The 15,379-nt window shown below is 42.6% G+C and overlaps 1 protein-coding gene across 7 annotated transcripts in view; it reads right to left on the bottom strand.

Moving 5' to 3' along the window:
- The window catches only part of espn (espin), a 66,304-nt gene extending 54,614 nt beyond the window's left edge, over nucleotides 1-11,690 (bottom strand). For 5 of the 7 annotated variants that reach the window (XM_017705769.2, XM_017705770.2, XM_017705772.2 and 2 more), the window contains exons 1-2: nucleotides 10,471-11,690; nucleotides 5,070-5,263 (exon numbers count right to left, since the gene is read on the bottom strand). In XM_017705769.2, coding sequence (XP_017561258.1) covers nucleotides 5,070-5,263; nucleotides 10,471-10,764 — 488 coding nt within the window. In that variant the 5' untranslated portion in view covers nucleotides 10,765-11,690. The remainder of the gene's footprint in view (nucleotides 1-5,069; nucleotides 5,264-10,470) is intronic. The other 2 variants (XM_017705773.2, XM_017705776.2) reach the window with 1 other exon arrangement.
- Nucleotides 11,691-15,379: the final 3,689 nt, after the last annotated feature.

The raw sequence follows: 15,379 nt of genomic DNA, 5'->3' as shown, positions 1-15,379 counted from the left end.
AAATAAACAGACTGCCACCTGTTGCAAATTACACAAAAGACTTGCCCACATTCATTAAGCATGTGCTTGTGCACTGGTGTGTGTAGAAATAACACAATAACAAGGCCAGGAGAGCCATCTCAGGGTTATCTCTATGGGACAGGGTCCCTACGCAACAGAGCTGATTAGCAACAGTACGCATGTGCGTGCATTTGTGTGTGCGTGTGAAGCAAACGACAGAGATAGAGAGACAGCTCATCGCTGAACTGCTGCTTTGCATTTCCTGAAACTGAGATGATAAATGCAACTAAAATAACTATAAAATATTTACTTCAGGCTGATTGACCATCCCGATGTTGATGTAGGGTGGAAAGAAGCATTTTTTTTATTGAAATCTACTGAAATATTTCAAATTCAATTTTCAAATCACAAGAGTTGCAGTTTTAAAGCTGCAGTATAGCTGCGCATGCTGAAATATGGTGTCCGTGTACTGCTGTGAGTCGCTTTGTAAAGCCTGAAATAATAATTTACAAGTTAGAGGTGTTGGATCAAGTTTGAGGTTTTCAGACTACGTCACAAGCAAAAGCTTGAAAAACGTTCTAGCTCAATGTTTGACCCTCAAATGTAAAATCAATATTATACTGATGAAGACACGTTGATAGTAGCAGAAAGTTAGCCTACACCCTCATAGGACATGTTCTGTTTTCACTGAAATCTCTTTACATACAATTTTACTGCACTTGCAGTCATCAAATTCATTCGCTCAAGCAATGGGTTCGAATCACAACCGACATTACAAAATGTCCTTCCACACTTTACATGCGATTAAGCCCATTTCACACCCGACGCGATAACCATGCCGCATGAGGCGGAGCGCAGTGTCGCACGCAATATGCTCCTATATTAATCAATGTAGCCTTTCACACTGGCCTCATGCTGAAACCCCTTGAGTCGGTTAATGTTGTGAACACACTGGCATCTCCTCTCCATATAGAGCTATACCACCTGGTGATATAGCTCTATATTAAACAATGTAGCCATTTATATTATATGAAAACGCAACACAAACAGCAACCACTCGCGCTTCATGACGCGTGCGTCACATCTGGCGAGAAATACCAAGCATCGCAGAATGATTCCGCATTAGCATGCACGCTGCATTGCATCTGGTGTGAAATGGGCTTTACACATTTACACCAGCTAGGTCTCCAAATCTTCTGAGCTTTGAATTCTAGCTTATATTGACAACACTGTCTTGAGTTTTATGTGGGGTAATATAACCTATCCTAATAACACAGAGCTTGTGAACTGCCTGTCAGATGAGTTAGACCAATCAAAAGCAACTAAATATCCATATGCTGTGATAATAGCAACACAACCACAGCTAACTGGCAGTCCGGATCATGTCCAGCATTTAAGCCTCAAGGCAGAAAAGGTGGATGTTCTGGTTTTCCCGGACAAAATAACAGGTCTAGAGCACAGTATAAATCACAGTCACAATACTGGTCATGAAGGTTGTAATTACGTATTTTCCTCAAATCATTCAGTTCTATGTTGAAACTCATGTTGAGATGCTTTAAAAACTCGTAAAGTATGGCCAACATCTTTTCCAATAATCCCCTTACCGCAAATCTAAGCAAAAACATACAGAAAACGTTTTTGCATCCTCCAACTTTACCCCTCTATTCACCATGACTCCTGTGTCTTCTAATCCTTTAATTGGGCATCTGACCTTAGTGGAGTTTCCTTCCCTCATACGGTCACTCTGCAGACTGCAAGTACACACTGATATGTGTTTTTTACTCATAACACAAGCAACACAATGTGTTTCATATTGTCATACAAACATGCTGATATAAAGAACTGAAACCTTCTAAGAATTCTTAGTTTGACACTATTTCTTCAATTTTTTAATTAATCATTTCCCAGGATATTTTGCTGAAGCCTCAGGTAGAAATACACCAGTACAGGAATTGTGGGCCAATAATGTGTTTTTCATGCACACGTTTCTGCCAATACCAAAAACGATAAATAAACATTTGTAAAATTTACACATTGGAATTAGATCAACTTAAATTATTATTACTGAAATGTAACTTTTATATCAATAGGGTTGCACGTGTGGTAAAAATATCTAGTTTGATATATCAGTTAATTAAGCAACACAAGAGGGAGTGTGTTACCGTGAAATAACATTACAGCTGTGATGGTATTCGTGACTACACAAGACCTTGAGTGTTCTACTGCTTCTATACAACAGTAAAATAAATAAAGTAATAAACTGAATCATTTGGCCATGAATGTGGCATTTAATGTTTTAACATTTGGAATTCCTTCCCAAATTATACTTCCTTAACAAGCAGCTTGCTGCTACGTCAGAGTAACGAACTCCGCTCACTCGTTCTCCAGTTCTTTACACTAAATTCTGAAACTGTCATTACAACTGAGCAAGCTGTGGCAGAAGAACACCTAAACAACCTGGAATTAGCCAGAAATGAACTGAATACCATTTTCCTAACATGTAGTCTCATCTTCAGAGCCTGACCAAATCAGACTAAGCCATAAAACTGCCACAATATCAAGTTTAGCTCAGTTTTGTCAATTTTTGCTAGATCAATATTAATGTTGTTTTGTTCCAGCCAGTCTGTAAAGCATCTTACAGCTCATTTTGTTTGGTGAATGGTACTGGGCTTATTTCTGGCTAATTCCAGGTTGTTTAGGTGTTGTTCTGTCACAGCTGCCAACTGAAAAGCTTGTTCAGTGTTAATGATGGTTTCGGAATTGAGTGTGGTCTCATCTTCAGAGTCTGACCAAATTGGCTGTAGGTCAAATGTGACATTAAAAGTATCCTGTTTGTGCACAAAGTAAGAAGTAAAAACATTCAAATGGCCACAGCATCTCCTATAGCTGTCAACTCAGCAGTGTGATACAATGTGAAAATGTGATGTTATGGTGAAATAATAGCACAGTTAGAACACTTAACAAATAATCAGCTTGCATGGCCAGAACTAACTGTTGCATAAATGTAAACATCTGTCCAACACTGATAAATAATTTTAGGTAAATATCTGCTGATACTGAAATTAATCCAATATCACCGTGCATTCCTAGCTTCAAGGGTAACTGATAACTACAGCTACAGTATATGACGATGTCACGATTGGCTCCTCCCACTCCTCCATGTGCTTTTTGTTTTGGTCTTGCATGTGTGTCTGTTTACATGTCCATGTGCTTCTTTGTTTGGTTTCCTCTCAGTCTGGCCCCCTTGTTTTCTTGAGTCTGCCCCTGATTTGTTCCACCTGTTTTCCACCTGTGTCTTGTGAACAATCGTTAACACTGCTGTACTTAAGCCCTGTTTTTCCTCTGTGTGTTTGCTGGTCTTTGTTGGATGTATGTATGTATTGGATATGTTGTTTGATAAGTACTGTTTGAATTGTTTTGTTTGGTGTTTCTTCTGGCCTCCGTTGTTTGTTTGATTCGGTTTCATTTTGCCGCTATGTCTGTCCCTCCTGTTTTACGTATTGGCTCTAAGACCCTGTACTGTCTTGACCCTGATTTCGGATTTGCCCATAATAAATCTCACTTGTCTCCGCACAATGCATCCGCCTCAACATCGCTCCCCATCGTTACAGACGACAAGTATGTGGACTCCTATACATCACACACAAATGAGCTTGTTGGACAACCGATTCCAAAACCATGGAGTTGGACCCTCTTTTGCAGTTAAGACAGCATTCAATCTTTTGGGAAGGCTTTCCACAAAAAAAAAGGCTTTTTTTTTGTTTGTGGGAATGTCAACATTCAGTCAAAAGAGCATCTGTGAGGTCAGATGCTGATGTTGGACAAAAAGGCCTGGCAATCGTTTTTCCAATTCATCTTAAAGATGTTCAGTGAGGTTGAGGTCAACCCATGTCTTTATGGAGCTCACTTCGTGTACAGAAGCCTTCCCTAAAATGTTGCCACAAAGTTGGAGGCGTATAAATGTCTACAATGTCTTTATATACTGTAGCACTAACATTACCCTTCACTGAAACTCAGTGGCCGAGCCCAAAAGCCGCAGACCATTACCCCTCCTCCACCAAACTTAACTGTTTGCACTATGCATTCTGGTGGGCAGTGTTCTCTTGGCATCTATCACATCTAGACTTATCCATCAGATTGCCAGATAGTGAAACATGATTCATCACTCCAGAGAACAGGTTTACACTGCTACATACACTCAGCAGCACAGTTTGCATGATCTGCTGTTTTGTGGTTGAGTTGTTGTTGCTCCTAGACACTTTCATTTCACGATAATAGTACTTACACTTGACTAGGGAAGATTTAGCAGGAACATTTTACAAAGTGACTTGTGGCAAAGGTGGCATTGCATGACAGTGCCATGTTGAAAGTCACTGAGCTCTGTGGGCCCAGACTTCTATTCCTCACTCTAATAACTACATAACCTAAATATTATTTTGATAATAGTCACAAAATAATTCATACTAGTTACTGAAACATAAGTCTTAAGCTTTATGCCTGAATAACGGACCTACACTTTGAGTTGTTAAGTAGCATACACTGCATGGATAGACACTGCTCACTTAAACGATGAAAAGCATAACAATCTTGTTATATAAATCCCAATGGGAACTTGTGAGATTATGTTGGTGAAATGCGTGGAGAAGAAAAGTCCTACCACTATGGATAGTATGTGGACAGCAGCTCATTTTGATCATTAAAAGGCTAATGTAAGACCTACAAAATATCAACAAGCACTCTTAGTTTCAATTCTAATAGTAATACCCATGCTCACAGTTTTTATTTCTTAGAAGTCTCTTTCAAATTGTGCCGAGCTTGAAGACACTGTCCCTTTTAGTCAGTCTTCTTTCAAACATGAAGGACAAAAACACCCAGAAAAATGTCAATATTTTAACACAGCATTATTTTTTTGTATCCTGTACTATATTTAATGAAGATAAAGTTAAGATAAAGTGGGTTGCTACCTGATGGTGATCAACTGCCTCTGCCTTAACAGATTTGAACTAGATTTTTGAAAAGAATCTTGATGTTGGTGGAACGTGACAAATGGTGAACCAAGACGGTCTTACTTTGGGCTGTGTCCCAACAGCAGTCTGAGAGAGGGCAAGTCCCCTTTAGCAGCAGCATAGTGAACAGGCAGAGCTCCTGTATCCGTGGCGATGCTGGGATTTCCGTCCCCACTCTTGAGTAACCAATCAGTGATCTCATGATGGCTGAAGCGGGAAGCCAGGTGCAGGACGGTGGCTCCTGAGCTGTCTTTATCCTGCAAACACAAGAGACATAATTGATTCCAGGTTGGCAAGACTTTAAATAACTTTCACTGGACTAATCTCTGAGACAGCTTACTCTGTGGCTGTTATTTACAAACAGAATAAATCTACAAACATTGTGCTCATGTACTCAGGAACTGTGTCCTGTGAAATAAAACCTTTTGAAATGGTAACTTCAATGTGTAAATCTCTGGAATGGCAACTTTAGCATGTAAACTGAAATATGAAGATATGAGGCTTTGATATGAATGAAGGCACATGATGTTAATGCAAGAAGCTGCACTATGTTAGAGGTACAACTCTAACAGGTCTCTTTTGTAAGAAGTATTTTAAGTAACTGAGAAACAAATTGGCTGATAAATGACACACACACACAAATGAAACACACAAATGAACTGTTGCATTAAAATACAAGTGCAAATTAATACAAATACAAATATTTACTTTATTTAGAAGCTAGCAGCCTCCTGCGTAATTCACAAGAATAGTGAAGAACCGAAAATACAGGATAGCTGTATTTAAAACTCAGTCTGTATTGAAGCGTCATCTGATGTTACTTATCTTTTCCTCTTTTGCTCACGTTCACTTTAAAGTACTGTTAACTAAGCATGCTTAAATGCATGAACAGGGCTGAAAATGATTAATTGGCAATCCAGCATGTGATATTTTTTGCAGTAATTCGGTCGGTACCTTATTTACAATGCCTTCATTTAACCTTCTAAAGTTTATGTTACATGCAACAAAGTGCAGCTTCCCACTTCCAACATCCAGAAGACAAAACCCGGGAGTAGTGAATGGGAGGAAGAGAATGAACATGAAAATAAAAGAGGGAGCTCTGGTTACATGTCCACTATGACAGTCGCCAGCCTTTACATTTTAGCCAAAAAGCCGCTGGGTATAATTGTATTTGTGTTGCACTATATGCTCACCAAGACTGACCCTGAGAATTAGTTGCTTTGATGAAAGCCGGATTCTTGTGTGCTTGCCTGTGTGCTTGTATGTGGGCTGAACATGCAGGATAGTACTGCACTGAAACCATAAACAGGAATTTAGAAACAGCAAAGCTGTGTCTGGTGTTGAATCACCAATACACACGATTGGTATTAGAGATGTTCTTGGAAAATAAAACACAGGTTTACAGGTGACTGTATTTATGTAATACGATTTTTCAATAATCCTGGCATTTGAAAATTCTTACCTTGCTAAAAATATCTTAAACCCTTAGAGGTATATAACAAATTAGAGTGGTTATATAACAAAAGTGTGGCGAAATCAATTTCTCACCAAGAGATCATTGAAAGAAGCAGAGAAATTGTGTTGAAGTTTGGACTCTAAACTTTTAGTTGCTACTATCTCTGAGAGATTGATCTTTGTTATATCAAAACCGCAGTTTTAGAGAATGCAATTGTTAAATTGCAAGTCCTGCATTTTTTTTTATATAGCCTTCATTAAAAACATTGTCTTAAGGTTTAAGTGGGGAAATCAAACCTAATATCACAAACCTTGCAAACGGTCTGTAGATAACGTGGACCAATTAGAGGCAACGAAACCTCCATGTGTTGTGACATGACAACCTCGACACAACTTCAGTCTGGTGCACTACATTCAGGGGAAAAGCCTCAAGCCACAATAGGTCGATTTTGTGGTCTTCTTGGCAAAAGAAAGGTCTGAACTTACGGCATTTGGCTGACGCTCTTATCCAGAGCGACTTACAATTAGATCATTTTTTACACAGGAAGGCAAAGGTGGTGTTAGGAGTCTTGCCCAAGGACTCTTATTGGTATAGTGTAGGGTACTTGCCCTGCTGGGGGATTGAACCCCAGTCTACAGCATAGAAGGCAAAGGTGTTAACCACTACACTAACCAACCACTACACTAACCAACTTCACTTAATAGTTGCAATATTAGCCAGAAAAATCGCAGTCAGATATTTTCTCCAAATGGTTCAGCCTCAGTTGATACTATATTTGTGTTTGTAAATAGAGGAGGTAGTATTTTTTATGATTTGAATCTGGTGAAATGTTATTTTTGTTTTACTGTAAATAGATAGGGCATTACTTCATTACAATCAAATAGTACTGATAAAAAGTCCTAATAGTAAGCTTTAAATATTGAAGGAATTTCTGAAATGTCTTCAGCTAAAGCCCAGAGTAATCCAACAATACAGGAACCTTGTAACTAGGCTAACTGCCTTTTTAGAATAATTCCTCCTGAACTGTCTTATCGACTTCTAACTTAGAACCTCAACATGAGATAAAATGCTGCCTGCCGTGAGGTTGAGGCATTCTTTAAGAGCTTTATGCATTTGCTCCCAAAAACACCTACTCTAAGATTACAGTGTCAGGTGGTAAGAGTGTGAAGTCTTCTGCCCTTCTACTTATCAAATACATTATGTTGAGTCTTATTTTGGGCTGTATATCAATAACGGCCTGAGAGAGCACAGGCCTGTAGCTCTGAGTAAAACAGTAACCAATCAGCGACCTCGTCTGCACTAAAGCAGGAAGCTGGTCAGAGAACAGTGTTTCATCAGAGGAATCATGCAAATGGACCAGCCTTTCTAAGATATGCAAATAAGTGGAAAGTCAAAAACAGCTCCCTTGTTGTTTTGTTGTGCATAAAGGAAGGAAAATGCATAAAACACTGGTCCAGCTCATTGGTATAGATAAGACATAATGCTGAGAGCTGGACAAAGCAGCTTCTCTGCTTGTGTGTGAATTGTGACCACGTTGCTGGACGCCTTTTGTCCTTTTCACTCTTAGCACGAGCGTACATTGTTCCTAATCCTTAAAAGAATGTCCACCAGAGTAGCCTATTTAACTTGCTTTCAGCCAGATCTACTTCAAAGCAATAACAATACATTATGTCTGGATTTCTTTCTGTTGCTTTTGTTCATTCTGCCAAAGAACAGGTAAAAAAGCCACAGGCTCGGTTTTGGATTACACACACTCAACGCCCCCTGTGTGCACACCATTTTCACACCTGCAGTGTTGAATTAACACCCCGGGTGGAAACAAATGAACCCTATACGAATAAATTCGACACTGGAGATTATGGTGTCTGAGACCAGTACAGATTATGGTTTAACCTGATTTGGCTCTCAGTTCTCAAGAGAACCATAACAATTCAACAGGTCAGCTGAAGGCTGTACTGGGCCTGGTAGAACTTGTTCCTTAGTGCTAGTGATCGGTGCACAAACCTTATCCTGAATGTTTGTTGGCCTTTCTACTTTTCTGAGTTATTAGTGTTATGAGACAAAAAAAAAAACTTCTGGTTTATTTTTATTTAAACGTCCACGCATTAAAACATGAAAAGCATCCCATTTTAATTATATTGATACTACTATGTTGCCTGAGTTGTAAACACCTGCAAACACACAAACTAATGTCTAAAGGAATGAACCTAAGGAATGAAAGTAGAGGGGAAATAAGTGTCATTTCTTAGTGTGACAAATTTTGAAAGCCAGCGCAAGTTCACTGCTGTCCAAGTTAAGTTGTCCAAATAGCTCAAACCGTGGCTAAAAATGATTTTCTGTGTATTTTTTACTGTTTATATTTTTTGTCACTGGTTACACAGAAACAATATGTACACGATGATTTTTTTTTTATTCTTCAGGAAAAATTTTAAATTCACAGGCCAAAGGCTTCAGCATTAAGGACTGCATCAACAAGGCTGAGCAAGTAAAACACCAAGTTCGGACAGTTGGTCAGGCAAGCTGACATTCAGTGAACAGCAAACTCAAAATTACTGTACATCACTTTCATAGGCAAATACCACCTCACTGTGGGAACATGGCCAAATCCAGTTGTGCATTGAGCTTTGTTTATCATTAATCATCTGTAGCATGGGGTGTAATTTAAACGTTGGTGGTGAGAGTGTGGCACGAAGCGCGTGAGAGACTGTTTCCTCGTGGGAAAACGTCTTTCCTTGTAAAATTAGTACAGAAGAGCTGAAGACTGTTTGAAATTGTAAAGCATAAGTGTATATCTGTCATGTCTGTTGCTTTGAGACAGCCTAAACTCAAGCCCAAGGTAGGGAAAGATTTAATGAGAACCCTGGGACACCGAAGTTTCAGACAAGACTTCAACTTAACTGAACTCTGAGCGTGCCGTGGACTACAACACACAAACCGCCTCTAGCCTTTAGAGAGGAAATAGTAGGCTACACACCCCAGAAGAGTTCAAGCACCTCAGCTGATGACAGTCTGATGACCCTAACCGAGTAAACCCTCTGACCATGGGCTGAAGGTTGAATGAGTGTGACATGGCCCATCCTGATAATAAGATGGGACTTAGACAGCATCAGCGTTAGGAGGCATTTGTTCCAATGTGGATGGACACACTGATGTGTCATCTTGCAAGTGACAGTGCATTATGAGTCTTAGCTGCAGGTTAAGCCAAAAGGCTTTGCAGTTAAGGCCTTGTATTGTATTTAAAAATCAAATTTACAGTCTTCTTCTGACCCCAAATGTTCAGTATCCAAAGTCTGTTTCTTTAGTCTCGTACCCAAACTACAGGGCTAAGTAATTAAAGCCCATGATGATCTCAAAAAGACCTGCTTATGTGATTTCAGTCAGGGCATGGCATATTGTTATCTGGAGAAAAGGAGAAAAGCATGTTGCTTAACTACTTTGAAACCTTTGTCAGTACTGTGTCCAATTTTACAGACAAGCGTATGTCACACACTCTCAAATAGATGGTTCTTCAAGGAAGGTAAAGACAACGGGTCTATAAAGCACCGCTCAGATTGATGGAGAATGGGGTCTTGGCATCATAACAGCAGGAGACCCCTTTTCAAAACGCGTCCATATAGAACCACACATTCCTCATCAATCTGAAGACTCATTTCACAATGCAGAGAGTCCTTTCCCACGCAAATGGTTCTTTCAGTGCTATACAGAACCATTGTCTTTACTAGATATGGAACCTATGAAGAACCGTCTCTTTAAGAGTGTACAGTGTTGGGAACCATAAGAAAGCCTATCTGAAATCATTGAACCCCTTCAGGAAGTTTGAGATAACTGAGTGTGAGACAGTTTGGGCCTCAATGCCGAGTGAACTGATCAGACTTCAGACTATGAGCTTTCTTTATTTTTCAGCTATACTGATCTCGTTAGTCTTCACGAGATAACTCACAAGGCGAAGGGCCTCACAAGCAGCTTTAAGGACCTACCGGCTGGTCAGCTAGAGCACCTCATACTCACCGAAGCTCGACAGCCTCCTTGCGTTAGGAGCCACTGAAGGCAGGCCAGGTTCCCCGTGGCGGCGGCGTCGTGAGCCGGAGTCGCGCCGTTGTTGGCCACGCTGTTCCCCGGCAAACCTGCTTCTTCCACAAGGAACCGGAGACAGGTTAACTTTCCCGCCCGAGCGGCGTGGTGCACCGGGGTAGCCCCGAGTACGTCCCTCACATCCTTGCCCAGTACTTTTTCCGTTAACTGCACCTTCAGCGTCTGAATGTCGCCTTGCCTGGCGGCGAGAAGAGTCCTCTCCGCCACCATGTCGATAGCCGCTCAACACCTCCGAAAACACGACTGTCTGTACACCATTAAGATGTAAAAACCGGTCTACCATTAACGGAATGTATCAGTGGGACGCGCGGCTCGAGGTTTTCCTCCTGAACATCGTGTTTAGTTTCTCCTCGCGGTCAGAAGTAAGCTAGCGTCTCGCTAGAGGTGCGGGGAGCTCGGTCATACCGGTCGGCGGCTCAGGCCGGTTACGCGGACTTTAAAACGACCCCCGATGACTTAACGGCAAAGACGCGACTGACAATTTCACAGCTTAGCCACCGAACGAGGGTTTGCTTACGGTCCATTTCGTCCCTTTTGTCCGGCACCGCGAGGCTCGGCGTGGTGTGAAGTTACCCGCTGGCCGCGGACCTTCCTCACCGGCTCACGTCACCTGCTGTCCGCGGACACCTGCTTCGGTGATTCGGGCCGGACTTTCTCCTCAACCCATGAAGCGCGTCCGCATTTTCGGGGACGGGAACTACTGTGAATAGTTTAGTGAATGATTTGGGCTCTTCAGTCGCTTCACAGCCTCAGCCACTTGTTGAATAATCCATGAAGAGGGGGAGGAGGAGAGAGAGAGAGAGAGAGAGAGAGAGAGAGAGAGAGAGAGCGCGCGCGCGCTGCTCGGGCTGCTCCGCTCGGCTCCACTCAGACCGGCTCAGACGTTAAAGGCGCAGCGCGCGGTAACCGAGTAAACCTGTCGGCTTCCAGCGGTGCCTCTGACGCGTAGCCCGACACGAACTGACGCCGAGTTATTGCAAGTTTTTCTCGAGATTTTGCCCGTTATAATGACCTCACTTACAGCAGCGCAACACTTTGATTACTTCAAAGCAATAATGCAGCAAAGTCTAAGGAAAGTGGTTGGTGAATCGTCTAGTTCGGCGCTTCAAAGCCAGGCGGTGATATTTCATATTCGGCCGTGTGTCGTACATCCGGGCTACAGCGGAGTATTAACACGATGACCCTTCAGGGCTCGGAGTGAAACAGACAGTACCGCACATCACCGACAGATGGCAGGCGAGCGTTACCTTAATTTATGAGCGCTGGAAACACATTTTAGAGCGTTTTATGGGTTTAAATGGCTGTTTTTGGATGTAGGAGCCATATAACTCACCGACGTTCCATTTTCTAGCCTTTCACAGACACTTCATTAGTGTTGATGACGTTACGTCATGCATAAATTCACAGCTTTTATGTCACGGATCATTATTATTTCAGACCAAATGGTCTCCAGTACAGAGAGGAACGGGACAAAGGTTCCACTGGAGTCCTACAGAGAACTCAGACCTCCAACTTGAGCTTTTTAACCACACACGTTTTTAAAGCCCGTGTTGTTTTTGGTCGCCGCGTCCGCGTCTGCCTGGATCACTGACAGCAGTGTTTCTATAGGATGAGTTTTATTTTGCTCTGCCCAAATTCTGCGCCACTCCCAGGGCCCCGTCTCTTGCTGGTCAGTGTGAGCAGGTTCTCCTTGGGCCCCCGAGTCGTAAGGGGCACCACGCGTATCATTATTTCTCTTTGCCTTCGTTTGTTGCTCATTTGTTGTTGTTTCATCACTTGTGAAACATGAAAACAGTTGTTTAAATATCGTTTTGTTCATCGGAGCGTTCAATCCGTTTAAAGTGCTTCTTCATTTTCACTCATACAGTGATGTGGTTGCTGTGACTGTTTACATGTGAACATCTGTATTAACGTCATTTTTACAGCTGTTCAGTTTCTAAGCTTTGTGCTCTCCAAAGCGCTGAGAACATCGCGCGCTCTCCATATGCCCCTCAGCCTGATTTTCCGCTCGAGCGCCCTTTCTGAGCTCGATTCCCAGGGGGGATTCAGCCTCGTGCCTGGCGCGTGCCAAGCTAACAGCCCGCCCCCTCCCCCTCGTCACCCGTTTAACCGATCCGCACGCGCCGGGCGTATGGAGGGGGGATTCCTCGGGGGCGGCGAGCAACAAGTCCCCGAGGACTGTGAGTGTGGGAAACGTGTGCGCTGAAGACGGGGGCGCAGCGGAGCCTGACTGCCGCTGGGGTGGCAATTCATCTCCCGCACATGCTCCGTTTCTACCATCGCTCAGTCTGGGAGCGCGGTGCCCAAATGGCCTTAGAGATGAATGATGCTCTGAGGTGAAAAATGTCAAATAACGCTTAATATTAATGTGTAAATAAGATCAAAAACACGTTCTGGAATTAATGAGGAACGGCCGGTCCTATTTTCAGTTTTCCTTCATCAGTGACCTGGTCAGCGCCGGAACAGCAGCTGCTGTTGACCGACTAACCCCCAGCTCGGCCGCTTGCTATTAAACTCCGTGTCACGGCGTAGACTGATTATCTTCTAACCGACGTGTTTGGATCCGTGCGACCCGGCTCGTGTGAGAGTTCCCAGGCGAGCGATGACGAGAGCCGCTAACTGTCTCTGTGCGCTGGGACAGCTCTCTTCCCACCCGCATTCCGACAAGCCCCGCCCTCCTGATTCACCATTGGCTAGCGGCTCTGACATACTGACATTCGGTCGGAGCCTCTGGCTTCGGTCGCCTGCGACTGTGAACTTATGGCCAATCCTGGCGCAGGAGGGCGGGGCTTGTCGCAAATACGGGTGGGAAAAAAAAAGCCCCGCGAGTCTCAATCGAGCGTCGTTCAAATCCTGGGAAACAAGCGGGGATATAAGTGGCACGCGTCAGGCGCGCGACAGTTATTCAAATCTCCCCTCCAATTATTCCCTTCAGGAAAGGCCAACCGAAGCGCCTATTGTACCAGCCATCTGGTGCTGAGCACGGGAGAAAGCAGAACAAAGCAGAGCTGAAGAGGTTTAGACGTCCCCGCACTGACGCAGAAAAGGCGGGAAAGAAAACAGGGTTTGAAAATACAGCCTGAGAAAGTAAAGCTGGGCTAACGGACACATAAGACCTGCCCAACCTGCAGGGTTAAGTAGGACTAGAAGTAGGACAGAACAGGTCGTAGTCGCCCGCTGCTCTGGGCAGAAGACTTAACAGAAAAAGGGGCGGAGGATGAATTTCGCTTTAAACTGTTTTTACGCTCGTTTATTTGTTTTTATGCTGGTTTTGAATTACTGGGCTAATCGCTCCTTTACACTTGCCCACAGCACTGCCGCTGCTTGGCCCATTTGCCCATCTGCCCCTCGCTCATTACCGCCATCCCTGCCGTTTCAGTGCACAGAGAGTCTAAAGAGGATATGGCAACATACGGGATGGCAGCAGGTTGTCTACAGGCTTCTGCAGTCCGTGCAGGTGGTTTATTCGGTTTGTGTACTGTGTGCTGTGTGTGCTGGTATGGCGAAGATACTTGTCTCTGTAAATTACACGCCCTTCTGAACCCAAAGGCCGTCACTGTTATGTTCAGCTGGCCGTATTCAGAATATTCAAAATTCTTCAAAGGCGTTCATTCTAGATCAGGTGAAATCAGACCACGCAGACCGCAGAGCAACATCGCTTTATTGTTCATGTGAGCGTGTGGTGTGTGTTCAAAGAAGACGCCACACGCAGAAAACGCAGAAAAGTCTTTATTTCTCTCTCTCTCTCTCACTCACACACACACACACACGCAATCATTCATCATTTAACCAATAACAGTTTATAGTCACGCTTCTTTATGTTAGAAGCCAAAGTACATCATTAATAAACCACATTAAACATCCACATTGTATTTAAAAAGTGGTGTGAAAAAGTTTACGCACCTGGTCATGCAAATGCTTTTGTTGATTTTCTGAGAATGAGTTAACCCGTTGACCTACAACTTAAACGATTTGAAATATGGATTTTCTGCACATTTTAGTGCGCAGTTCCTATTTTTAAATTATTATTATTATTTATTTATTTGGCACTGGGCCATAACTTTTGAATAGGCCCTTATATAGGCTTTATATATTTGGCCCGTACGTTGTATTCAGCCAGCAAACAGCATTTTCACTTATTAAACAGTGTTTAGTTTCTGAGCAGAACCTGCTGTATTTATATTTGTGCCACACTGTTAACATTCGTTACAGCTACCTTTCTTTGCATTCTGTGTAAAGCATTAACCCTTGAAGCATTCAGATCCCTCTCTTTCAATGAAGGCCTTTGTTCTCATGCTATCTGCTGCAATTCGGGTGTTGTCTTTTATTGTTCATGCTGTTGTTCAGGCTCAGCATCTGCATTTTCACTACTGGACATAGTGTTTCTTCCTCTGGGGAGACCAATTAGAAATACCTGAAACGGTCAAAAACATGCCATAGAAGATGATGGAAACCTTGACAGTCCATAATACGAACTGAATGCACACTCAAAAACAAAGGCGCTGAAAAGAGTTCTTTGGCTGATGAATCCTCTTTTAAGTCTATAAGGAATCTTTCGATTCACAGCTGTTTAAAGAATGATTTTTGTACAGTTTGTATTTGTGTGCAAATATGAACTGATTTGAAGTCTCGAAAACGTCCACATAATGTCAGGGTTTGGTACCAACTAAGGGCTTTTTCTAGAACCATCACTCCAAACTAAGAAACTGTTTAAGACCCTTTTTTTTGAAGAGTTTAGTGCAGTGTAGTGCTTTTAGACCACCAATCATCTTCCAACATCTAGATGAAAGTATGTCAGCTGCTATAACAGCCTATAAATATGCAT

The sequence above is a fragment of the Pygocentrus nattereri genome, chromosome 29 (genome assembly GCF_015220715.1).
Source record: "Pygocentrus nattereri isolate fPygNat1 chromosome 29, fPygNat1.pri, whole genome shotgun sequence".
NCBI classification, from domain to species: domain Eukaryota; kingdom Metazoa; phylum Chordata; class Actinopteri; order Characiformes; family Serrasalmidae; genus Pygocentrus; species Pygocentrus nattereri.
The sequence above is the reverse complement of the archived record's forward strand: the minus strand, read 5'-3'. Positions and strand labels throughout refer to the sequence as shown.